The sequence below is a fragment of the Tetrao urogallus genome (genome assembly GCF_951394365.1).
Source record: "Tetrao urogallus genome assembly, chromosome: 6".
NCBI lineage: Eukaryota > Metazoa > Chordata > Aves > Galliformes > Phasianidae > Tetrao > Tetrao urogallus.
The window spans coordinates 9,728,952-9,756,291 of record NC_136819.1 but is presented as its reverse complement, the minus strand read 5'-3'; the positions used below and the strand labels follow the sequence as shown (position 1 = coordinate 9,756,291).

Genomic DNA, 27,340 nt, shown 5'->3' with positions numbered 1-27,340 from the left:
CTGAACTTTGAGAGCAAGGGGAAAAAGGGGCAGAAGCATCAAAGGGTCTGTTTCTGCGCCTTTCCACCACACTGGGACACACTGCAAGTTCCAGCTAATTTTTGGTTCCCAGGATTCTGAGGATTGTGGCAAGAGTCACAAGTTGTTTGTGCTTCCTCATCCTTGTGAGTTCCATTAGGGCATCAAACAGCTTTCTCATTCCTCATCATAGTACGTTCCCACACTCCAGCTCACTAGCAACAATAAAAAATATCAGTTCACTAACATTTTGCATTTGTGGCTTCAACACTAAATCAGAAGGCCAAGCAGCGAAACTACTGAAGTAGTAGATCAGAAATTGCTACTGAAAAATAAGAATCCATGTTGAGGCAGGAGCAGCTTGCTGGCAGACAAGCCAGGCTAGCAGAAGACTCAGTCCCATTGGACAAGCAATTGGCTTGTCCATGGAGTTCTCGTTTGTATGATAACATCACCCCAGGAAGGAGGTGCTGGCCACCCCCTGCTCAGCAATTACTTGCTGTCAGGGCCCTAGCACATGAAGCTGCCTTCTAAGACAGGGTGGGTGATGGGAACGCTGGCTGCTTTCACAACAAAGATCATTGGTTTATTAGTTAGCGTTTGTGATGTGGCTTCTGGGATTAGGGAGCTCAGATCTGGATGGAGAGGCCTACTAGGATACCCCACACTTTTTTGTAGTTTATAGTCTAAGAAATACATTGGGTTTTTTTTACACTACTACCTCAACCCAAGCTTTCCTAAGCAGTACAGCTCCCCAGACAATCTGAGCCGCAGATGCGTTCCCTGTAAACTGCTCCTGGTTCCTCCCCCCAAGAGGAGACCCAGTCCAGGCACCTCATGCCACTGGAGCACTGAGCAAGGCTAATGAGGAAAGCGTGTTTAGAGACTCATTGCACTCACCAGGACTCAGTTCAGCATAACAGACAGACATGGTGTCAATAGGTTCAATTACAGTATCGTTAATTGTGGGAACAATGCATCACTACCACAGATATCATCCCACAGAAACCTGCAGGACTGTGAAGTTAGGTTGGCACAAATGAACCCTCTCTGAAAAACAAAATAAAACTGAGTTCAAACTTCTCCTGTCACAGCATTCGTTTCAATGAAACTAAAACTGCCTATGAACCTCTGGGAGTTTCTACCAAATCTAGGAGTTTCACAGAACTCCTGCACAGCGCCTCTCCCTCCTGACACACGGGAAATACCCACTCAAAACAAGATCTGAGGATGTGCAAATAATGGCATAAATCAGAATCCCCCTTGCTGGCTTTGCTCTTTTTTCAGAAACCGGATTGTTTTTCTCCAAATGAACAAAAGAACCAATTGCCTCTAGTAGACTTCATTTCTGCAGCCACTGTCTTTGTTGGCCTTCAATGCCCATTAAAAAACTGGTCTTGAATCTCATGCAGCTGTTTTAAGGGGGGGAAAAAAAAAAAAAAAAAAAAAAAAAAAAAAAAAAAAAGAGTGAAAGCTTTTCTGATGCAAAAACAAGAAAAGAAAAGAAGAGGGGGCACAGTGAACCGGGATTAAGGGTTACAAAGACACTTAGAGGCTCTTCTTCCCTTTTCAGATCATTGGCCTTTGAGTGCTTGCTCCTCTAGACAAACGCTGCAGTATTTCAGTGGATAAGAAGGTGAACCTTATAAAGGAGGTCATGATCCACCATTTTCCTATTTTCTTAAGAATCACGCCTTGACTTTATAAGGATAATTACTGACAACGGGCACAAATCAATTCTGAAACCTCATCCTTTATGTTATTGCATTGTAGCAGTTCACACACGTAAGGCACATGAGACAGTTATGTCTTAAGGATTTGTGTCTTAAACCTATGGTTGCAAGCAGGCTAACAAGCAAAAGGCAGTCTGACATTTAATCACGTATTTTTTTCTTGTCAGTTTTACAAAAATATAAAAAATAAATGCAATTCAGTCCTCCATTGTGTGGAAATACAACTACCAATTGCAACAACTGCAACGGCAGTCAGCACTTTCCTCTTTCTATATCTTTCATCGTACTTCCATGGCGTCAGCATCTTACCACATTTAAGCTTTAAGACTATTTTGTTAACATTTTGTCTGCATCCTCTAAATTAAGGGGACAAAACTGCTGGATGCTGAGCAGAAAAAGGCATCAGCATCTCCCACACAAGATAAAGCTGCCCAGTGTTTATATCAGAGCAATACCTATGCCACTGCTGTTCTCATGCTTGCTGTTCCCTTAAGTGACAGCTCTTTGGATTAATCCATTTGTAACTGCAGCAATGCTGTGCTGACATATCCTTCTACTCAGCAGTTCAGGGAACATTACTTTTATTTGCCTCCCTTCATTTGTTAAAACACTCATGTATCTAGCACAGGTATCACAGAATCCTTAGAGTTGGAAGGGACCCTCAAAGGCCATCTAATCCAACTCCCCTGCAATGAACAGGGAACACAAAAAATACTAAACACAGAAAGTTGTACTTTCAGCTCCATGGGGCGCAATCAACATATGACAGCACTTTAAGTGATGGAAAAAACAGATGAACTGCTTGTTGCTTCTCCCTCAGTGGAAAACACCTGCAGACAAAAGGTCCACAGTAGCGATCTTTTTCTTCTCTTTCTGTATGGATGTCACTGTTAATCAGATCATGACTAGGGAAGGAATTGTCAGTATTTGAAGAATTGGTCTTTGGCCACCTGTTTCAACTCCAGCTCATACTGAAGAATAACTATGTGTAGCCTGATTGGTGAATGAAAACCGCATTCCCTTCCAAGACAAATCTGCTCTCAAAGCAGCACACAGCACTTCCAGCATCCTCAGATGGTCCAGTATTGAAGCACCACCAATTAAACAGGCAAGTTCTTTTATGATAAGATTTACTGCAGTGTGGAAAGATACACACTCTGCCATGAGAATCCAGAATTCTCTGGGAAGGTTGATTCAGGTTCCATTTCCCGTGATACACATTAATAGAAACCTACAGTGGGCTGCTCCATGTAGGTCATTCTCAGGATTTCACAGAATTAATGAGCCAATACTAAATACGCTTCCTCATTGGCACAGAGCTTGCACACAAGGTAGGAAACGACAACATCTGGGCCACAAAGGCGTCAGAAAAGCCTGAACAGGACTTGATGCTGAACAGCAAACTTGAAATGAAATACACCACTCCTTGGAATCCACTGTGAATTCTCTCTTAATATCAACAGCTGTTAAAAGAACAGCAGACAAATGTATAACCACTCAGCCCATTAAGGATGATTGCATCTAATCTGTTCCTGGTGCCTTTCTAGATCTTCTGTTCTGCAGCATGTCCCACTATGGTCAGCAGGACTTAGAGCAGGAAAACCAGGAAAAGCATCACTTCAGCTGAAGTGCAAAGCAAATGCAGCCCCAGTTACCTGAGACAAGTGGGTCGGAGCAGGCACTGGGCAGGTATTCCTCTTACACTGCTCAGATTCAATGTTACAGACAGTGCTGCGTCAGCAGATATCTACTGCAGAAAGGGCCAGAACAAGACTGTCTGATTCAATAAAGCTGTATTTACAGATTCCAAATATCTTGTTTTAAAACATGTGTTTGAAAAACAGTGAACTGCACTCCACTCACTATCTGGATCACAGAAGACTTGTTAGTCCCTAGCCATATTTTTTTTCCCACCACTGCTTTCTGCCTCTCTGGTCAGACTGAGCAAAATCCTTTTGCCAAAGTTCACTGCCTGTCCTGAGAACACATGCCCCAGTGGCCCTGGGTTCATCTGCTGACCCAGTATCTCTTGCTATAGAGTCACTTTCACACCAGAATCATTACCATGCTTGGATACAAAGGGCTACCACCTTCCCAGTAGCTCTCAGCAGCTCTGCAGAGCAGTCAGATCAAAACAAAAGGAAAAAAATCCTGCTCTCACACACACCCATGAGCTCGGTTCTTTCCCTCCTCCCTGCTCTATTTCTCAGCTCCTTCTGACCAGCAGTCAGACAGCAGCAGCAGTCGCCCAGCATTGCTTTACCAACACAATTGGTTTTTCTAAGGAAATGAGGCATACGTAATAGCACTGCCTCTGCATGTACTCTTAGGTTCCCTCAGCAACCAGCAAACTTTCAGTTTAGCTTCCAGCAATGTGACAAAAGATGAGGAGAGGTTTCAAAGTACCAGGTTTCTGTAAGCTTAGTGTAAATAGGTGGAGAACATTAAAGCGGAGAAGAGAGATGTTAGCATCTATTCAAGTAAAAGGTGTTGTGGAGGCTCCACCCTATTTGATCACAGCAGATCTGCACAAGGACGTACTCTGAATCACTCAGCTAAAGAAAAAAAAACATCCATTTGGTAATCGCACCTTTTCAGTCATAAGGCCCTCGGGGAATCATATCTTACAGGATTCGGTGCTCCCATCAGACCCTGCCAAGATGTGCAGGGTGAACCATGGCACCATTTCAGCAAAAGAAGAGTCCGGACCTTTACAAGTTCCTCTTCAAAACACTTGACTTCATGTGCTCAGTGTCTCTGGCTGCTTTTGCTACAGACACTGACCTTCTCCTGAAGGTCCCTTGCTCTCTGAACTAGCACAGAAATGCCATGTAAGCAGCTCATTAGTAATAAGAAAATAAATTGGCTCTATGGCTACCTAAAAATAATTGTTTCCCTGTTGTTCCACTTCCTGATTGTAACTCACATTAGTTGAGGACAAATGCAAAGAGAATGTCTTCATCTGGGTGCATCTACCTGTAGTGTTTTTAGTTTACTCATTGCTGATTTTTTTCCAGATTAAGTCATAGATGTGCTTGAAAGCATTGTACTCCATACAACAGACTGAGACATTTTCAAACCACTCCTGCAGCATCAGACACAACAGCTTTAAAAAATCCACCTAACCTCAACATGATGAAGGCTCCAAAGTTTTCCAGGCTTATTATAATGCTACAAAAAATTGTATCATAATGCACAGCTCTTTCTGATAGAATTCCCAACTAATTCCCCTAAACAGATGTTTTAAACAACAAAAAAGCATTTTTCTGTTATTTGCATTCAAGCTTTTCCAGAGTTAGCAAAACTAGACGGGAAAATCTATCCTAAGCCTGAGTGGGATGCTGCTGGAAGATGTACTAATTCAGTCTGACAAGCGTTTTAAAGGCTTGCTGATTCACAAAACCACTTACATGCTACACACCCTATGCAGCCTCAGCTAACCGTCATGGCTGTTAGACCCCTGTTAAGACAACATCTGACCCTTCTCCTTAACTTTTGTGCTTTGGAAGTATTTATTGTGGGTTTCACTATGGCGGTGCCCTTTAGTGTCATGATAATTGAGATTTTTTTTTCTCAGTTCTGGCCTAGAAAACCCCTTTTCTCTTTGCAATTATAACTCTGACATGAAGATTCTCTGAGAATCAGAGCTTAACCAGCAAAGAGAAAATGGTCAGCAAGATATAAAACGTTCACAAGTTCAGAAACACAGAGCTATGGATGGCAAATGCAGTGTCCTGTAAGTAACACTGGTGATCCCCAGGCAACGGTGCCCGCCTTTAAGTTCTCAGGTTTTCTACCTTTGAGTTTACCGTAGGTTTTGCATCACTCACAACGAAGTACACTGTGCTGAGCACTTATCCCATTGTACTACAGCAACCGCCAGCAATAAACACATAGGCACACGTATCAGCAGCACAAACAGTACGCCCTACTACACCCCACACAGCCCTCCTGCCTCCTGGAGAAGCATCCTATGACACCTCCACACTTGCCAGACCTGAGCAAAACCTCACGATGGTTCGTTCCTAATTTACACTCACTTACCACATCTGCTACCCACATGCATCTGTCCCACACCACATGACTGCTGTGGCTCCGACAGCTTGAGAGACTTCCTGGCCACTTCGTGGTCCATGCCAGAGACACGGACGCGGAACTGGTCCCTGTTGACTGTCTTCCGTAAGGTTCGAATGGTTTTTCGGAACCTCTTCTCTGTCTTTTTCCGGGCACAGCGCACATCGCACGTATCTGAAAAGTACCAAGGGTGAAACCTGAAGAAGTGACTATGCACAAAAGTCCACCCAGTGCCGCTCACTGAGGATACAGCTTTTGTGAACAAGTCTTATGGAATGGCCAAAACCAGTGGGCTTCAAGAAAATTAAACAGACCGGAAGACTTTAATCCATGGGCAGCTCTTTGATCTTAGAAACCATCCTCATCTCTCAGCTCTTTTTGAAGCATGAAAATTAATTTTCAAAACAGGAGATACTTTTTATTATCATTTTGCATAAAGATAGAAGTGAAAAATACAGAAGTTAAGAAGCAAACCGTAAGAAGCTTCAAATCGCACCTTGGATTATTTTCCAACCAACCTGTCACCTCCTTTTGGTTCGTTTCAAGCTCAAAGTCCGCAGTGATAAAAATCTCTCTGGTTGCTGGTAGTCTACTGAGGGCTCCATGGACTTTCTTGCCAGAGCTGCACGTTAGGTTTACATAGTGGAAGCTCTCCATTACTGAGTTATGTCTCTCTGTATGAACAAAATTAAAGGAAGCAAAAGCTTGGCCAGCTATGTTATTAGATACTTTCTAGTCTTCGGTGCATATTTAATCACCAAACCTTCAAGGGGAGCAAAGGACTCACTCCACATGCCAGTAAACATTTTCTCCAGTTTCTCACTGGGTGTCCCCTCATGCAGAATCGTGACTGCAGTGCACCTATGGATGTACTTTGAGGTGGAGCCCCTAGAGCTGCCCTGGCTTTGAGGCATGCATGATTCACTGCTAGGATTAGAGGTTGGCTGCAGCACTCATAGTGACCTCACTATGTCCATCTGGGGCTGCTAAAGTATAAGAGGAAAAGAAAAGAGGAATAAACTTTTAGCAGTGAAGTCAGCGAAGAGGCCTGGAGCATCTTCACTGAGGCATCAGAGAGGAAGGAGTAGGCAATAAAGGAAAGAAGAGAAAGAAAGGATGGAAAGGAAGGAAAGGACATAATCAAAAGAAGTATGGCTGATTTTACTGGGAACTTACTGACAGTGACACAAACAAAAAAGAAGGACTTTCCTTGCAAACAAAGGTTATCAGAGGAAAGTCCTCTCACCTGAAACACCTACTGCAAGAATCTTGGCTGGGAGGGAGTATGATTTATGAGGTTAGTAAGGAATGGAAAGTTTGCAGCCCTCTGTGTGCTTCCTATCAAGGAAACATTTAATAACCCCACAGATATGACTCTCACCTGCTTACCTGCATGTTTATATTCATACCTGGTATCATCTGCTCCAGACCTTCTTGAAACATCTCAGTCTTTTTCAAACTACATTTTCCTTCATTTAATTTAAAGGTTACACTTATCTTGATGGTTGAAATATCTTCAGAAAGAAACAATTATATGTTATTTTAGAAAGGGAATGGAAAGTTTGGAAAAACCTAATATCACATCACAATGATGTTATCAAAAATATACTGACATAAAGGGAAAAGTGGTCATCACAGAGAATCTAAAGAGATGGCAGCTTCCTATTGCTGTGAAGCTGGTTCTCAACTGGAATTGGAACAAAGTGTGATAGATTTCACTTAAAATAAAAGAGACAGAACGAGATCAAATCAAGAACTGCTTCTGGGCAAAATCAAATAAATGTTGGCTGAAATAAAAAGAGATACTTCAAACAAAACCAGTTCAGAAAGTGGTTTACGCTTATACAAAGCAGCACTTTATCTGTTTAACTTCAGATGCTTTCTAAACTCCACTATCCAATAACTCAAACTAGAATCTGTAAGTTGCCAATGCCTTTAGTTTATCTGAAAAGAGCTACAGTACTGCTGGCCTCACAGTTCATTTCACTGCTGGTCCATTTCTCTTTCCTTATACTTAAATCTTAGATTGGGTGATGCTGACAAAGCAGTAGAAGGGGAACTCTCAACTGCAATCGTGATCTGCAGTCAGAAAGTCGAGGAAAGAAAACAGAGGGAGCAAAATGGAGCACGAAAATAGAAAGAAAACCAACAGAACGCCTTTATTTCACTGTCATCTACTGAAAGAAATCAGTCACATCACGCAACAGTAAATCTAGTAATTACCCAGCCAAGTGGATGCATTTGTGTTTTGCTGCTTTTTCTTAAGTTGAGATGAGCTGCCACAGGTGAGAGTGTAGGCATCTTGTGTTCCTAACAGACAGATGACACAGACAGTAAAGACATAGGCTCTGTGCACAGACTGAAGACTGCTGTCGTATAAGAGGCATTCTTAATTTGTTGATCTGCATCATCATCTTTTTCAACCATGTAATTCACAAAATACTTGACAATAGTTTGTTTTTTCCTAAGTGATTGAAAAGACTCAGGAAGGAAAGAATCATCTGTCCCAAAAGCACCAACCGAGACCGCGTGCTGTGTCCTGAGGCTGGAAGGACTGTGCAGGCAGAGCTCAGACCCCACGCAGGGCTGGAATGCCTCCGTGCCATTGAGCCGTGGCTCTCAGGGCCAATTAAGGAATGGCCCAGGGAGCACAGAGAATTCTGCCCTGTGCTCTTCAGTTTCCAAAAGACGGTTGTCATGAGAAGGGAATCTGAGGGTAGAGTGGCTATAAAGAACAGGGAAAGGGGGGCTTTCCTGGAACACTGGCTGGGATACAGCCCTTTATCTGTACTAAAAGAGGAAAGGTCCTTCTTGATTGTCTGTTTCTTGGGGCATCCATGAGAGTCATGAGTTTTGCTACTCTTTCACTATCTATAGAATCATATGCTTGGGCTTTTTTTTTTGCTTTTGTGCTTAGTTGCCGTTTTTTTTTTTCCTTGTTGTTGTTGTTTTTTGGACTTACCAGAAACTATCCGAACATCTGAAGAGCAGCTTAAGAAGCATCTATCACTCCTGCCACTCTTCATGCAGTGCAGCAATACCTTGGGTGACATATTATCAGGAAAGGACTCCTTTATCTCTAAACAGGATAAAACAAACACTCATGGGAGAAGTAGAATGTATACACACGTTGCTAAGAAAAGGACATGCAGCTTCTTATGCAGCTGGTACCAGAGAGCACCCATGCAATTAATAGGCTGTTTAGACAGAAAAGGAAAGCAAGAAAACATCACTGAAAGATCCCACAGTGTCCATCAGCAGACTTTCTCATGCAGGGAAACAACAGGGAATGAATAGATAAAAGCATATGAAAGAACATCAAAGTCCCTCAAAGTATCTCCTGTTTTTTTGGGATTTTTTTCTTTGTTTGTTTGTTTTTACCCGTTTCATCATCAGTACCATCATGCCTAATTAAAAAGTAAAACAGAATGCAGGGAACAAAGACTCCTACCACTTAACTGGACAGACTAATATTTCAGATCTGACTACAACCACGTGGCCTTCAGACACATCAGGAGCAGTAATGCATTTGCCAGGCACCTTACCAACACAATCCTTTTTATTCCAGTGTAATTTGTAGTTAGAGTGGCACAGGCATTCATAGTCTCCCGGTGTGTTCACACACAGCTGTTGGCAGCCACCGTTGTTGATGCTGCATTCATTTATGTCTGTAGAGGAAAGGAAGTACTAGATTTAGGAAGTAACTTCTGCTGCATACTAAGACCACCAGATAAACGTGTAAAAAATACTGCTTAGTAGAGTTTGGAAAAGCTCTTAGGAAACCCATCTTGAAACAGTTTTGTTTTCATGGAAATCTTTCAATGAATGTCAAAATGAATCAAATGCTTGGGGAGAGTTGATTCTTAAACCACACGTTAGAAAAAGATACATCCAGCCTCAGCAATAAGTTAACAAATTAATGAAAAGGAGAACAAATCAACTGTTTGTTGCTCTGTGTTTAATAATATTTAATAATAATTATAATTAATATTTCTGTTTTGGAATAAAGATAGATAACACAGACAGGATTCATACTGACAATCCTACTAAGTGTTCAGAGACGTCAATCACAGAACCCTATTTAATATCAAGGGGATAATCACCACCACCCCTTCTGGCCAACTAGCCAATTTCAGAGCCTTGCCCAGCTCAGTAACTGCCAATAGAGAAAGAGGAACTATCAACAGCACAACATACTGCTCTTGGTGCGCTGCTGTTGGCTGATGCATAAAATTACTCCCATTGTGTAACCCTGAGCTCTGTTGGAACCGGATTGGCAGTTCCCTCCTTTACTACTTTCAGGAAGACTTTTGGACTTTTGACTGCATTTCTGGGCTGGAAGGGTTGAGATTAGTGACATAAAGTCCATCTGGAGGCCAGTTACCAGCAGTGTACCCCAGGGGTCAATGCTATTTATCCTCTTCATTAAACCTGGATGATGGGACAAGAGTTCACCCCCAGCGACTTGGCAGATGATACAAAACTGGGAGGAGTGGCTGATACACCAGATGGTTGTGCCACTATTCAGAGGCACCTCAACTGGCTAGAGGAATGGGCTGACAGGAATCTCATGAATTTCAACAAAGGGAAATGCGAAGTTCTGTTTCTGCTTCTCAGATCCACTCTGATGCCTGCTCGTCTCATCTCCAGTATCTTTATGGCAATTATATATAAAACTACAAAGACGTCACCATGGAATTCCCAGTCAGTCCCAAAGAGTCCCAGAAAGTTTGCACAACTGAATATATTCAGTTCTACTTTTCTCAATGGTAATCAGAGTACGTGACGCTGTTTTCCCCAGTTATTTGTTTCCTCCTCTAGATAAATAATCATTTGGAGACAACATTATGAAATAGATTACCAAACTGAGCTGGTTTCAGTGTAAACACATGCTACTGTCAGAATGAGGATAGCAGGCACACTAACGAGCAGGTGAGGAACAATGAAAAAAGGCTACACCTGAAATCTGTATTGCTTCCAATGATACCACAAAATTGGCTCAAATCTTTGGTTTTGATCGACTTCTAGGTAGGGTCTGAGACACTGACATCCTATTATGTCCAGAACTTAATGTTTTCCATATGTGTCATAAGGTACAAACTCAGTACACTTAACGGCACTGACAACAGCTGGTAATTGCCTGCAAATGGAGGAGTTGGTGTGGTAACAAGGATTAACATCTGCACAGGAATATGGCATGAAGGAGCAATTAACACCCAAGAGATAAACTTCAGTTCCTTTTCCCCACTGGTGCTCAAAAGAACTTGAATTAGTGCAGAGGAGTTTATGAGAAAAGACTTCCTTTGCAAATAGAACACACAGCTTTACTCCCTATCTACTCAGATAGATTCCCTGATTACCAGTATAAAACAGCGATGCTGCAACCCTTTAATCTTCTCCACAGGCTTTTTAGAAGCAGAGGCTAGGACAGATCAGACATAAAGAGACCCCTGAATTGTTAACTTCAAGTACGAGTGTGCTCATTTCACCTCAGAAATAAATAGATCTTACTCAGAATTAAGTAAGCAGAAGTAGTCAGCAAGGTCTTGCCTAAAAAATTTATGTGAAATAGGTTCATTTCTATTTAGTGCTCAGTTACTCCTGCTTCCATGTGGTAATTCGATAAATTTGCCACAGAAACATCAATGCTTTACACACACTAAGCTTCCATCTTCATCTGTTCTTGAACTTTTCACACAGCAGAACATTTAGGAGTATTGTTCGTGGCCAATGTAAATTAACATCAGCTAGAACTCCAATCTGCATCATGTAATGATTTGACACACACAAGGATAACTCACATAACTGTAATTCTTGAAATCACCCAGAGAACCCTGTTCTTAAAGTCCTACCCAACTGCCTATTCACTGAAGTCAATGACACTTATGCGTGTGAAGAATCTGTCAAATTACAGCTTTGGTCTAAGTGCAAACTCTAAGTGCACTCTGGCAGCATAGTGTATTAAGTTTTTGTACCTCACCTCCACAGTGTGTGAAGCCATAGAGAGCATATCCTTTGTTACACGTACACTCAAACGTGCCCGGATGATTGATGCATGTATGGTCGCACGTCCGTTCAAAAGAGCATTCGTCGATGTCTGTGAGTTTTAAGGGGACACATCAGTACCATTCAGCCTGAGCAGGGAGAGCTTATGAGCTAATAAAGCTGGACAGAAAGATGTGTAGGATTATGTAAACTAAGCAAATTCTTTTAAAGTAAACAATGCAGCAACATGAAACAATTTTCAAGAGAACAGTTACTTTTGCCAAACAAGCTTTTTCTTGGCAAATATGACAACTGTTGCTGCATTTTAACAATTATGTTATAAAATAAATTGCTCCTCTTCTCCACGGGGAAGAACAACAAAAAAAAAAAAGCTGGCAGAAACCCTTTTAAGAAAAGTCCGCACGCAATCTGTAGAAATAGATTTACCAATGAAAGTATTGTCCTCATGTTTCCCCAGAGGTGAAAGTGGGGGCTAAATCCTTAATTCTGCACTAATACGCAGTGCCCAAGTTAAGGCTGCTGACAACCACAGAGTTCTCTGAGATACACCTGAAGAGAGAGGACTGGAACAATTCAACCCAAACCATTCTATGATTCTATTATTTTTTCCATGGATCCACTATATCACACGTTTAGATTTCAATGTCGGTTTCCAAAGGCTGCTGAGATCTGTTTTTTCCAGTGAAAACTTTCCTTGGCATTACAACCACTTTGCATAACATCCTCTTTGTATAGTTAGTAAAAATGTCTAATCATGACCTCAGTAAACTGAATGGTAATAGGATAACATCTCCATCACTTTCTAGGGCACTAAATGTTTGTTACATTAATCAAAGGCACCTAAAGATCTTGTGACAGTATATTGAGTCACCATCCCTGGATGTGTTTGAAAACCATTTGGATGTGGTGCTCAGGGACATGATTTAGCAGAGGGTTGTTAGAGTTAGGTAGTACTGTTAGGTTGTGGTTGGATTTGATGATCTTTAAGGTCTTTTCCAACCTGAGCAATTCTATGATTATGCGTGGACGGAGAGATACTGGCTTATTTCTCCCTGTAAGTTATACTAAGAACATTAGCAGTAGGGAGAAAAAAAAAAAGAATTATCCTCACAAGGATATTTTTAACATGATGCTATCTCATTATGCCACTAAAAATACCTCCTACAATAGTATCAAGCCAACTGTATTAACAGTTTCTTCAGAAATTAAAAAATATGTATTTAAAAACAACCAAAAACTGAGGAATGGAAATTATTCTGGAGTCCATTATCACTTCATCATTGTAGTAGATGTCCAAACCATGCTGATTTGTCCTACTTTTATTGCCTCTCTCCAGCATACATACCTTGACAAGACTTCTCATCTGTTAATAATTTAAACCCTTTTCTGCAGCTGCAATCAAAACTGCCAACAGTGTTTTTACAGAAATGATCACAGCCTCCGTTATTGGATTGGCACTCATCAATGTCTGTAACAAAAACAAGCAAACAGAAAAACCATGAGTAAGCAGAATATATTCCACATACTCCCACTGTCAGCTCCAGAAAATAGTCACGTTCAGTTGATGGGGAGAAGCCTGGAAACAAAATCTAACCAACCTATTACAAATGTTGAAGTTAGGTCTGGCTCTTAAGAATGACCTGGCCCATTCAGCCTCGTGACTGTGTTACTGTTTTCATTCACCTTTTTTCTGTCAGCTACGTTTCAGTACATATATGCACATAAGACCACTTCCCCAAGCTTTGTTTGGAAACACTCAACTTAAATGATCTCCAGCAGGTTTCAGCCCTTTCAAAATTCTCTCCTCCTAATTCTCCTCCTCCTAAGCCCTGCAGAAATGTGACTCGAGGGAATTCCTGATTTGTGTTTTCCATGCTAACATTAAAATGAGTCCTTTAGCTAAGGTTAATTGACTCAGGCATGGGGATTCCATCATTTTTTGCCTAGCAGAACATTTAATTATCATCTTAACATTTAATTAAAGAAAAATATGTTCCAATATATTACCAAACACCCTTTTTCTCCTTGCCAGTACTCTAATTATCCTTAGAGCTGCTTGAACCAGCATAATTCTACTCAGGCTGCTCTGAACTACATTCTAATATTTACTTACGGATTTATGTAATAGCCTGTTGAATGTGGATAGCAGACAGTGGGACCGTATACCTCTAAGAACCTACAAACCTACACCTCTGAGCTTTATTCCTCCCAACCCTCACAGGTCTACAATGAGGCCATCTTGGTGAGGGGAGAGCAGCGTGGATTTCTGCACATGATTTCTGCACTGCTCTCAGAAGGCAACTGCGCATCGCTCCTGGCTGCAGTGTCTCCTAGGATCACATTACAAATACCAGCCTTCCTCCACACACTGGATTACCTTCATTTGGAGACGAGTACCTCATGGCACGTTGTTAGTACACACACATCCGAGTACAAAACCCACCTTTGCATGTCTTCCCATCAAACTGGAGCGTGAATCCAACAGGACAGCTGCAATGAACTCCAGTCGATGTATCTTTACACGTACGATCGCAGCCACCATTATTAACTGCACATGTTTCTAGCCAACACAAACAAACAAAAACCTACTAAAGTTTGCTCGGGGATATCATAATGGTAAGAAACATCACGCGATACGAGGCACAGTTCCAAGCACACTGACGTTCAATCACATTCAGCCTATAGTTCACTCCAAAAGCCTCACTCTGCTCACATCCACACTTTGGTCTCCAGAAACAATTGAACAATCATTGATGAATGTGTGCCATTTTTTCCCCCTCGTGAAGGATCTCAGCGACACAACTTTGCTTCATCCTCACTTCCATTTGAGACGCCATTCTGTCAGACTGCCCCTCTGCAGCCATCTGTTGCACAGCAACAACATGTGATGGGATATTGGTGGGAGGGTTTGACCTCTACTGCCAGATCACTGATATCCATCTCTGACACTGAGGGCCAGCATCACAGAACAGGAGGCAATACTTTCAGAGCAGCCCTTGTACACAAGCAACTGCCAAATCTATATGCTGCCTCAGCTTCGTACAGGTTTTCATGGAGACTCCACAGACTGACGTACTGCCTCTGGATTTTTCATCACTAGGGCCAGTTTTCTTCCATGCACAAGTGTACTTTTAACTGAAGAGAAACAGGTGACTGCACTGTGTTCCCATGGTGAAGTAGAACCATGGAAACTCATGGTACTTTGAGGGCAAGTTCCTGATCTTCCTGCTGACAATCACAAACAACGTACAAAGTTTCTTATGGTTTATGTAATAATAGTCTGTCCTTAAAGGGTGCTGTGCCACTATGAGCAGAACTCACAGAATCACAGAACGGCTCAAATTGGAAGGGACCTTAAAGATCAGCCAGTTTCAACTCCCCTACTGTGGGCTGGTTGCCATTTACTAGATAGTGCCCAGGGCCCTATCCATGCTGGCCTTTAACACCTCCATGAACAGAGAATTCAGCCCGGAACTGATTTGGCCAAATTAAAAAAAAAAAAAAAGAACAAATATTCAATGTAAAAAGTTTCAGCAAACAGCAGAATTATTTTGGATAAGCACTTTTACCCATGAGTAACCGTCGCTTAACTCGCTTGTCCACATCAGCTCCTGCTGTTGTGTTGCCTTCTGGAATTTCAACAGCAGCCTCTTCCCTCTCTAGAAGCAAGCAACAACAAAAAAGCAGATGAGCAAATATGGCCTGACCAGACGCTTCATATCCATATGTACAGACAAGAAAATGGCAACATCACGCACTGAATTATCGGAGACAGTTGGATCCAATTAGGCAGAAATAAAATTTTTAAAAAGAAAATAAAAAAGTAAGAAAGAAAACCACGAAGACCCTTCAGCCAAAGCCATGGGAATATACAGTTGCTTCCATGTAACTCATGCCTGTTTCAGTATCCTCAAGTTTGGTAAACAGAAAATGCAGTACTGATGTGGTGAACAGTAACAAGATGAAAGAACTAACTGAACTGTCATGAGCTGCTCTGTTATGATCACGCTGTCATCATCCATTACAGACTAACGCAAGGACAAGCAGTTTTGACTGAGCTATTGATTTCAATCAACAGGCAACAAAGTCTCTCAGGGACTGGTTTATAGGTCTCAAGTACTTTCCTTACTGGATAACTGCTTTTCAAAAATTGTCCTTTAATTGAATTCAGAGTTCTGGTTTTAACATATGTACTGCTTTAGTTACACTCTCTGGCTCATGCTTGTCAAGAAACTTGATCTAAAAATCCTAGAAAGAAGGGAATCTTCTTTGGTTAGTGACAAGCTTTGTGCTTCAAAGGGACCAGTACTAATTACAGGCTGCAGTAATATGAGGTAGCTACTTAAGTAGAGAAGCATAAGTTGCCTGGACCCAACCAGCTCACTCATGCACTAGCATGTTTTTCAGTTTTGGATTCCTTGACGTTTTCTAGCTCTACTAGTAAGAGGAACGTAAGTCATGAACATACAGTAATATCAAACCACTCTTGAGTTGGTCATCAGCAAACACTACTCCTCCTACTGACCCAGGCAGGTTTTCCCATCCATATGCATGATGTACTTGGGGTGACATCCACAAATAGGCCCGTTATCAGCATCATCACATGTATGTTGACAGCCACCATTTCCATGATTACATGTTACTAGGAAGAAAATACACATTAGACTTCACAAGTACTTCCAGCACCTTTAAAAGACAGCATCCCATTTTGTCTCCATCTGGCCATTCAATACACCTTCTTATCATGTCCACTTCCTCAAAAACTCTGACTCAAGCACTGCACTGTTCTCTTGTGGAGCCGAACTTAAATGATGGTACAACTTCCAAACTAGTATTCTTTGGCAAACTATAGATTGGTGCAAGAGTGTTCAGCAAAGCTATTGATTCTGGTTTAGCCCCACAAGCAGTCTTGAGGTGTGCTTTGCTGTAACATATCAAATCCCACATCATCACAAAGAGAACACTGTTTACTTTGGAAAACCATAACCATATGCAGAACGTTGCATACAAATGCAGCTTCTCTGGTTCTTGGACAGCTCAAATCCTGGTCGGCATTCACAAGCAACCCCTCCTTTGGGCGTTTCTCTGCAGATGTGTGCACAGCCATGATCTTTATTCATGCAGCTCATGCCTTCTGCAAAACAGACAAAGGCAAGAGCATCAGCACCCTCAGCAATTCCAAGTGTGGGCAACAAGCAGATACGATCAGCCCAATGTAGGCAGCCATCATTTGCTACTTCTGGGAAGGATCCACAGCATTAAAGCAAAAAGCATGAGCTTACATACTAGAAAAGCAGAAAGTCCAATTCTGCAAAGCCTGTGACACCAAGGGCTTCTCCAGCAGTGATCTTTCCTGTATCCACGTTCTTTGATTGCAAAGACAAAAAGCAACAGCCCTAGGTTTGTGCAGCATTCTCATCTAACCCTCTCACTTTATACCAGTGTTCACAAAACCTTGAATAAAAAATGCAAGGTAGTTGGTACATGGCACGTTCAAAGCCTAAATTGAAGTTCTTAATTCTCTGATTAAAACGAAGGCTCGCCAGTCACAGGAACATCTTAAGATGTCAGACAAATCATAGAATTGTTTGAGTTGGAAGGGACCCTTAAAGGCCAGCTAGTCCAACTCCCCTGCAATGAGCAGGGACACCCATAGCTAAGTCAGGTGCTCAGCACCCCATCCAGTCTGAGCTTAAATGTCTCCAGGGATGGGGCATCCACTACCTCTCTGAGCAACGTGTGCCAGTGCCTCACTACCATTATTGTAAGAATCTTTTTTCTTATATCCAGTTTAAATCTCCCTTTCTTCAGTTTGAAACCATTTCCCCTTGTCCTGTCACAATAGAGCCTGCTAAAGAGTCTGTCTCCTTCTGCCTTACAGCCTCCCTTTAGACACTGAAAGGTTGCTATCAAGTCTCCTCTATCATTCCCACTTCAATCACTGTCCTACACAGCTGACTCCCAGAGCAACGACCAAGTGGTGACCAGGCAGATGTGCAAACTCTACCTACGCTGTATGGTAATTTGTTTCTTTATTTCAAAAAAAACTGTCTAAATAATCCCACTGGGGATTATCACATCATTTTCTATTTCTGCACACCTCCCAGTGGGTCACGATTTGGTGCCCAGTATCTGCTAAAACCCAAATTAAAAACAAGGTGACACCAGTGGCTTTCTTCTTCCTGATGCGCCTCATAAAACCATCACATCATTTGTGCCACTAATAGTTAGGATCACAGTTTTGCTGATGCCTTCTCTATTGCTTCAAAACTGCACAAGGAAGCTCCTAAATGAAAATAAAACCACTGCATTAGCGAGCGGAGGTCAGCTCCTTGTCATTATCCCATTACACTTCAGTTAGGTCCTTGCTCAGCACACAGCCAACTACTGCACCCTTTCTCTGTTAAGAAAGCTTAAAGTAACAAAAGAATGGATGTTGCAGAGCTTGGATTATTCTGCTCTACTGGCTTTTTGATTCCTTTCCCACAGTGAGATTCCTTAGAGGTCTAACAAGACAATGACACTTAAATCCTGCAGCATACAGACGCAGCCCAAGGAGCCCACATGAAAGCTGCCATCCATTAAGTGCTGTCATTCAAGAAATGGGACAATCCATGAGACCACAAATTAGCCTCATTACCTCTTGTGTTTTTGTGACATCTCTGTACTTAAACATGCAGAATGATTTGGTCCATTAGCTCAGTGTTGTCAGAAAGCATTAAGAGAATTAGTGGCTTAATTTCTGTTAGCAAAGTTGTTGTTGTTTGGCTCGGAATTTTTTGCTTTTGTTTCAACTGAGCTATCAAAGGGCAAATTGCTCAAGCAGGTAGTTCAGTGAGGTTCACTGATATCAGACAAATGGTTTAAATGCTGATCTGGGGATTGCTCATTTCTGAGCTAGCAGAGTTCAATCATGTCTCCACGGAAAGCTAGAAATGCACTTTCCAAACCAGTACACATTTTAATATCAGAGCGCCCACTATGTAACAAGGTACATGACTAAATCCACCAAAATCTAGCTGGTCTGAAAGAGAGCATTTTGTAGAAGAGAAATACACCTCCTAGCATTTACTATGAATCTTCTACAAATTTCCAAAGGTGGTAGAAAAGTGCATCTTCCATTTGGCCCTACTTTACTAGGATCTATCACAGAAGTGTACAACTCCAAGCCCCGTTTGCCTGCAAACTCCATCACAGATGCACAGTCTCCTGGGTCACACTGTTCCAGATCCGTTCTCATGTCAGCTTGTGGTCCAGTCCCACACCACGTACTTCCCAGGCACATAATTCTTGAGCAGCAGTTCTTGCCCTAGTGACACACCTGGGAAGGAAGAAGTACCTGGAGAAGGAGGAGTGAGTCATTGGACTGCCACAACCCTAGACAAGGGAACAGAATCCAGAGGACCATTAGTGAGAGCAGTCCTTTCCGATGCCCTTTGGGATGTTACCCAGTTGTAAAATTTGTCATAAGTATCAATAGCCACTTCAAGATGAACTTTTTTCCTAGTGAAAATTCTACACTTTCCTTCTTTTTCCTTTTTCCTTTTTTGTATTCTCTAACATAAACATAACAGAAACAAGCTACAATGGTACAGCTGTCCCGCCATCCACAGCAACTGCCTCCCAGTGTAAACCCATTCTCTCACACACCAATGAGAAATAGCTCATTCAGAGCAGACATCCCAGGGAAAAATATGATTTTGCACAACTTCAAGGCATAGAGTTCAACTAGTTTAAGCAGGGGCTAGGCAGAACCATCATGAACCTCAGAGCATCCCACATGCTAGACCAACACATCAGCTGAAAATCAAGTCAAGTGAATTATCAAACTCTCCTCTGATAGCTACCTAACCTTCAGTTCCATGTCACAGTCCTGGAATAGGTGACAGGGAACCCAGAAGATATGAACAAATAAACTCAGAAGGACTAGTAGGCCTGAGGCTTCCTAATTACCCTGGTCCTCAGAAGAAATACGGCAGCCTCAAGCCTGTGCACTTCTTGGATCTACAGTTCACTTGTTTTCCTATATTGCAAACCTCTAAGAAGATTGTGCACTCTTAACCGAGCTGAGAGACAGGGAAGGAGATACTGACTTATATTACAGATAAGAAACAGAACTAAACAGGTGGGCTAGGCCGTAGGTGGCAAATGTTGTTTAGATCGATGCTGCGATGTCTCAAGAGAGGACTAATAAAGGATATGCACTGAGAGATAAATACACAAGGCAGAGACTTAGCAATGAGTGGAAAAGGAGACAACAAAGTGAGGGGAAGAGATACAGCAGTGAGATTTGGCTTACAGCAGCCCTGCCCACCCAAGAGAAAAAACAGTGGGGAATTCCATGGAGTGCTTCTTCACAATAGTGCAGGAAGGGGCAAAGGGTAAACAGTCACAGAGCTATGACCTGAAAAAAGTTGTTTTAAAAACCAAAAACACCACTTTTATATTTCAATATCAAGAACTCCAAAGGTATGATTATTAATGACAGGAAATACTAGTGCCGTTAGATCAAGAGAGGGAGTAGAGTATACTCAAGAAGTAGCAAATAAGAAGAGTTGGAAGCTTCTCCTCTCTTGGCATCAGCCAAGGTGAGGAGTTGAAGCAACTGATTTTCATTCTTGCATTCATCATCTATGCACATAAACATACACCACTGCTAGCAAACATGAAGGGAAAAGCCCTGCCCTGCCACTGCAGCCTGCTACTCTGGAGCAATGGCCTGAGAAATAAATCATCCTGTATCAGCCAAACTCCATGAGACCAAGCCGGTACCAGAAAAGCTGATAATACAAATTCAAACAACAGATCAATTCAGTTACATCAGATGACAGCCATCTTGGTGCATGCATCTCTGGATGGCCATATATGTCTATAAAGGCTGATCTTCTCAGTATGGGGATTTTTAAAGTGAGATTTGTTTATTCATGCTCAGATTCCTCTTATAGTCATGCCAACGATAAGTCTTAGATTAAAGAAAGCTTCCCAGCCTTAAATACTTCTGAGCAAGATATTCACCATACAGTTCAATGGACAAATCCCCATTCTGAGCAACCACTTTAAAGTATTCCTCAAGGGCATCCAAAATAATTTTGTTCAACCTGATATCTAATTAGACATCCAAGGATCTCTGATCTCTCAAAGGTTGTTTCATAAAGGTTTTACTCAAAACAAAGAACAGGATTTGAATACCTTTGGGGCTGACAAACTATAAATCTCCTAGCTGAAACCTAAACACTATGCTGAGAATCTAGAAGGTACCTAGGGGTAGTGTAGGTACTGGAACCAAAGTGAGAATGGCCTGAGCTCACTCTTCTTCAGTGTATTGCCATTCCCTGTATCAGGATGTAGTTCAGCTATCCAATGGAGCATAAGGTACACTGGGAACAGTAGTACTGTCTTTAAGAGGTACAACATACAGACGTACAGACAGGATCAAAGAGACAGAAGGGATGTGAAGTGCCTTCAAAGTCACTTAGAAGATCCTGACACACGTTTCCTTTCAAAAGGAATTAGGACTTCAAGACCCTTCTCAGCCTTTAAAAACTCAAAGTACTTTTGAAGCTGCTGTAAAGACTTTGCAGTGAACTTTTGTCAGAAACTCCTGCTTGGTGCCTGGAGGGAGGCAGCCAGTACCTTCTGAGCGGTGGATGCACGTGTGCTGGTTGTCACTGAGAAAGAAGCCTTCCTTACAGCGACACTCATAGCTCCCCACCGTGTTGACACAAACGTGCTGGCAGCCACCGTTGTTGAACATGCATTCATCTGTATCTGGAAGACAGAGAAAAAGATCAGCTTTATACCTATCCTGTAGCAATCAGAAAATCTTTTAGGTTGGAAAAGACCACTAAGATCATCCAGTCCAACTGCCAACCCATCCCCACCGTGCCCACTAACCACGTCCCTCAGTGCCACATCTGCATGGCTTCTGAACACCTCCAGGGATGGCAACTCCACCACCTACCTGGGTAGCCTGTGCCACTGCCTCACCACTCTGAGAGGAAATATCTTCCAATATCCAACTGGAACCTCTCCAGTGCAACTTAAGGCCATTACCACCAGGCACCTAAGACAATTTAGACCAGTCTGTTGTTCTGGCACCATTGCAAAAGTATATTTTTGTTCCTGCTGCTTGCAGTCTGCCCAGTAAGTCACCAGGCTGGCCAATCAAACCAACAGCAGAGCAGTCTCAGGGCAGCCAGGAGAAAAGCACCAGCACAGCTCCATACTCCGTGTAGAACATATGCTTCATCTTCAGCAGCTGCAGAGTACTACCACTAAAGAACCTAGCATGTTTACATCTAGTCTGAGCATCCATGCATCATTCTGTCTCTGCAGGACACAACTTCAGCTCCAAACGGTGCAAGCAGTATCAGGTAGCTTTCAGTAAAATCCTCATTCTGATGCAAAGGTGCAACAAAATCAAACACCGACTCAAAAATCAATTTGGCTTAAATATAAAACCTGCCTCTTCTTCCTCCTTACCTTCACTCTGGATACAAGTCACACATCACATCAGTTCTGATGCTCAGTTTGATCTGTTATCTTCAAACTTAGGTCATTTGCTTACCATCAAGGAGCTGTTGTGCTGCCTAACCATAGTCAAGGACAAAAGCATATGCTCTGAAAATAGATTTAATGTTGATTTTAAATTACGTGGAATTTCAACAATACTAGAGACTATAGAAACGCTCCACTTGCAAGACAACCAAGAGAAACAAAGAGTAGAAAAACCTTCTGAACAACAGAATGTTCATCAGAATTCCAGTTCTTCCAATTTATCTCATAATTACTGCTTTTGTAACCTCCACCAGTAAAAACTAAATAATTAATTAAAAATTCCTACCCCAATTTTCATAGATGCCAGTTTGGACAGGAAGCAAAAACGCTCAGCATCTTAAAAACAATCAACAAGGCAAAGCATTGCTTAGGGAATGCACTGGTTCAATCTGTAAGTTCCTGTAGAATAGCATGTTTGCTCCCTGTTCTGTTCATTGTTCCTGCGATAATAGCACAATGTTTTTAATTTAACACTTTGGTATTTCTGGCATAAAACAGCTGCCTTCCAAAAAAAAAAAAAAAAAAAATGGAGAAAGAGAAAGGCTTTTAGTAAGAAGCATAATGTAGCATTACAACAGATTTAATTTCTGCTGAAGGCAGTGAGTAAGCCAATTGGATGCCAAAGAATGTGACCTGCTCACAGCATCGACGGTGGCTGACATATGCCTATCACAGAGAAGCAGAGTATTCTAGAGCTCTACAGTGATGTGAATGTGCAAACAATCGTGAATAAACAGCCACCACAAGCCTTCAGTACCACGGTTTTGAACTCCAGCAGATGTTTCTGTCTTACAGGGCTTGGAAAGCTTACAAAATATCATCTCTTTCCAACAAGTAATTGTCTATTTGGCTAAAACCCAGGCACACAGCAGAGATCTTCAAAAATGAGGGTGAGAGGGGAACGACCATGGTGTGAACAAAGTAAATAAATAGATTAAGAGAAGATGTGATCCAATTTGCTGCATGCCAAAATATTTATTTAAAGTTTACATCACATCTCAAAAATCGGCTAGTCAGTGGTAAAGACTTCATTGTATGTCAGTGGCATTTTATTTTGAAAAGTCTGCCACGCAATGCTGAGCAGCTTCCCAGCAACTGTAACAGGTGGTAGATTTTGGTCTAAGTTATGCCTGTGCCTTAGTGATCCCAAACAAGTCAGCCGAAGCACGTTCTAGAATGGCACCCTTTGGTGCCACTGCAAGAGGCAATGCGTTAGCTCACATTCAGCCCTCCCTGGTAACCTCATCTGAACTCCGGTGTGTTTACACAAAGGCGCCAGAGAAAAACAAGACGTCCTTCCTAATATGCTAAAGCATCAGCAGATATTTTGCCTCCCTCTCTGCCTTCTCTTGTGGAAATACTTGGGATTTGGCAGCTTCATCCTCTGCTCAGCTTGCACCATAACAAAATCAGTCTGTGGTTTTGCAGCAGGTAAAGCTCAACAATCTCACTGGAAACTCCAGAGTTTTTCTCTTGTCACCCAGGGATGGTCTGACCTTCTTCTGATGTGTCATTAACCAGTGAGAAATGACACAGCTAAGCCAACCGCAGTCTTAAAACTATGCTTTGGGAGCAAGTTTCCCAAAACTGATGTTGGCATGGAAGTCTGCCAAGGAACATCCACGTGTGGTGTGCAGCAGGAGAGAGAAACTCCAAAAAAAGCCAAAAAAAAAAAAAAAGAAGGGAGAGAGTATGAGTTGCAGACTTAGTTGGAGCCAGTGCTAGCGAGGCCTCGTAAGCCCTAGATCTGTGGGCACCACTCTCCACCTGCCAAGCTGATGAAGTGCACCTCCCAGAGATGCAGTTACTGTTACCTTAACATCCCCAGCCACCACGTTCACAAGCACACTCCTTACCCAGGCAGTTGTGGCCATCGTGAGCCAACATAAAGCCATCGTAGCAGGCACAGCGGTAATTTCCTGGGATGTTGAAGCACTCGTGAACGCAGCCTCCATTGAAGTCGTTATCACATTCATCAATGTCTAATGAACAAAGCAAAAGTCACTATTACGGCTGTGCTACAGACAGTTTGTGACGTGACCACATAAATGTCAACATCAAGTGATGCCCTAAATTGTCACTGTCTTGCAAACAGACCATGCTTAACACGTTACACGCTGAACATCTCCAAAACGTGACAGAATACCCCGCAGTTGCCATGTGGATTTACCTCATAGCCCAAGGTTTCAAGGCTGCTGATTAAACAACAAACTAACAGTCAGACCAAGCAACAATGCTAGGTTAAAAGCCATGTAACTGGTGCTCTTTCATTCTGTAATCAAGAAACAGAGAAGGTATTCCGATTTTAGAACCATCCTGAAGAATAAATCACCCTCCTTGTTTTAAGACACATTTTTTTAATTTTCTGTTTTGCCTTAGGAGTATCTCACTTTTTCACGTGTAACATCATAGTAAGTTCCAGTGATCTCATCTTTAAAAGGCTGCCTGATGAGGAAAGCTCCATTTAAAGGCCCTCTGAACAGTCAAAGGCTGCATTCCTGCAGCAGACGGGAGTGAGATGACACGATCAAAGAGGGACAGTACACAAGTAAAAGTCAGAACATTTGTATCACCAGATCACTGGCCCATCGCAGCAGAACTCAAATGGATTGACAGCTCATATGAACACATCATACAGTTATTCTGGGGAACTTTGTGCTAAAGGGTAACACTCACACCAAAATCTTTAAAGTACTCAAAATCCACATCTGTTAACACACATTTAACATGGATAATTTGCTTCAGAACAGCAATATTCATAAAAGATGTGCTACAATGTGGGAGATCACAGTTATAATACCCACGTTCTGCCTCTATGCTGCTGGCAGGAAATGTTTCTCACATATCCAGATAGCTCTGTAAAACACCTCAGAACCTTAGCTATTATAAGGGAGAAGACAGCTATTGTATTAGAAGGGAGAAGAGATGCCACTGCAGACTCAGAGCTTCTGTCACGTTACCTTCGCATTTTTTCCCTTCACCAGTGTAGCCAACCTTGCACATGCACTTGTACAGCTTGGGGGTGTTCTGGCAAATAGCATCCGGGTGGCAGTCGTCGAGCCCCAGGGCACACTCATCCACATCTGCAAAGAGACAGCAGGGTCACAGGGTGCCAGGGATGGGGGCACACGGCCTGCACACATCCAGGCCACGTGGTGTCGGGCTGCAGGCATGCACACATGCACGTGTTTGCATTCGGAGGCAGAAACATGCAGAGGCTGTATCTGAGCTTACATACGTATGCTGGCTGTACGTGGATACCAATGCATCTGCGAGCAACCCAGGTCAGTCTGTACTAAGATTTTGTACTCATGGATAAATACATCTTCACTGGGATCTCCACGAGGGTTAGCTGACAGTTACACAGAGACTGTACAGGTAGCAGAAGGAGCTATGGCTGTACCTCTTCACGGAGCAATGGAGAACAGGAGGAGCACAGTTATCCTCCTGGGCATCAAACACAATTGCTGGAGGAGCTCTGACACCCCCATGCCACTGCTCTCAGGATGCCACTGACCTCAAACCGATGGAAAGACTTTACAGAACTGAGATATCTGAGTGGCACCGACCCCAGCGCACTGGAACACCGACTTACCATTGAACAGGCGTAAAAGCCGTTATCGGTGCCAATCTTTTTAAATACAAAAGCGGTGTGTGTGAGCAGCACCGCCGTCGCCCGGCAGCCATCAGAGCACGGCACATCCGCGTGGGAGCTTCGGGGCAGAGGAAATGGGGAGAGAGAGAGAAACACGGACAGGAGCAAGTCCTGGGGATGGAGAAGCACAGAGAGAAGGAGGAGGGGAAGAGCCGTCACGGGCAGCAGAGACATCGGCTCCGTTCGGCATAGGTCAGACGCACACAGGAGGCTTCCAGCAGCCGGCAGAGAAGCAAAGCCGCGGGAGGAGCGCCGGCGCACCCCACGCATTTTTGAGAGCGGCTGCCGGAGCAGCAGGATGGGCTGCAGAACATCAGCAGAAGGTGACTCCTTCCGTAGCCAACCACTTCTACAGGGGGATCGCTTTCTAGCTGGGAATTTCAGCCAACACCTCTCCCGTTCACAATCACAGCATTCATCTCCCTCTCTTTCATTTGCAGTCACGGAACACGCCTGTAGGTACCGCGGCGCTGCCAACTTCTGGAAGCGCTCGTTAACCCCTCGCGGAGTCGGGCGGCTCTCAGCGGGGCTCAGGTGCGCGCAGCGCAGCACACGGGCTGCGGCGGCCGCGGGACCCGGCCCCGTGGCTCGGGAGGGCGCACCTGCCCGGCCCGCGGCCCCGGAGCGCACCGACGGGCTCCATCCAGAGCGCGGCGGCGAGCGAGCGCGGCGTTAACGCGCGGCACTCACCGGGCGGCGGCGGGGCGGCGGGGCCCGGCGCGGGCAGCAGCAGGAGCAGCAGCGGCAGCGCCCGCGCCCCCGCCGCGCTCGGGCGGCCGCCGGACCCCATCGGTGGCGCTGCGGCGGCGGAGGCTGCGGCGCTGCGGCTGCCGCTGCCGGGCGGGAGGAGGCGGCGGAGGGAGGTGCCGCGGGACCGCCTCGCGCCGACAGCGGGCGCGGGGCTGGGCGGGCCTCGTGCGGGGGCCGGGCCGCCCTTCCCGCCCCGGCGGCTCCGAGGCTCCCGCCCCCGTGAAGCCCTCCCAGCACCTGCGGCCGCCCCGCGCGCAGGTGTCCCGGCGGCCGCTCTCGGAACCGTCGCGTCTCGGCCGGGCCGCCCCCAGCCCGTTCCGCCGGGCCGGGCGCCGAGCGCTGCCATTATAACTGCATGAGCAGAGCTCCGACCTTTGAGGCGCTCTGGAAGGCGGGCGGTGCTCCTTTGCAGCCCTCCGTTGTTTTGTTCTGTGGGAAATGCCCGGCTCCGTCTCGCTGTAAGGGCGGTGGATACACGTTAGTAAATCTTCCGAGTGGAACTTTCCCTCAGCCTTTGTCCCCGGTTCCTTAATGGGAGCTGTAAATT

At 43.7% G+C, this 27,340-nt stretch overlaps 1 protein-coding gene across 1 annotated transcript in view; it reads right to left on the bottom strand.

The window, feature by feature from the left end:
- SCUBE2 (signal peptide, CUB domain and EGF like domain containing 2) overlaps positions 1-27,139 on the bottom strand; it is a gene marked incomplete at both ends in the record, with an annotated part of 34,637 nt that extends 7,498 nt beyond the window's left edge. The window contains 16 exons of the mRNA XM_079536789.1: positions 5,796-5,999; positions 6,344-6,499; positions 7,235-7,339; positions 8,049-8,135; positions 8,788-8,904; positions 9,371-9,493; positions 11,806-11,922; positions 13,177-13,299; positions 14,275-14,391; positions 15,401-15,490; positions 16,357-16,473; positions 16,840-16,965; positions 21,465-21,599; positions 24,245-24,370; positions 25,349-25,471; positions 26,734-27,139. Of these exons, the coding sequence (XP_079392915.1) occupies positions 5,796-5,999; positions 6,344-6,499; positions 7,235-7,339; positions 8,049-8,135; positions 8,788-8,904; positions 9,371-9,493; positions 11,806-11,922; positions 13,177-13,299; positions 14,275-14,391; positions 15,401-15,490; positions 16,357-16,473; positions 16,840-16,965; positions 21,465-21,599; positions 24,245-24,370; positions 25,349-25,471; positions 26,734-27,139 (2,272 nt within the window). The remainder of the gene's footprint in view (positions 1-5,795; positions 6,000-6,343; positions 6,500-7,234; positions 7,340-8,048; positions 8,136-8,787; positions 8,905-9,370; positions 9,494-11,805; positions 11,923-13,176; positions 13,300-14,274; positions 14,392-15,400; positions 15,491-16,356; positions 16,474-16,839; positions 16,966-21,464; positions 21,600-24,244; positions 24,371-25,348; positions 25,472-26,733) is intronic.
- Between the last annotated feature and the right edge of the window lie 201 nt (positions 27,140-27,340).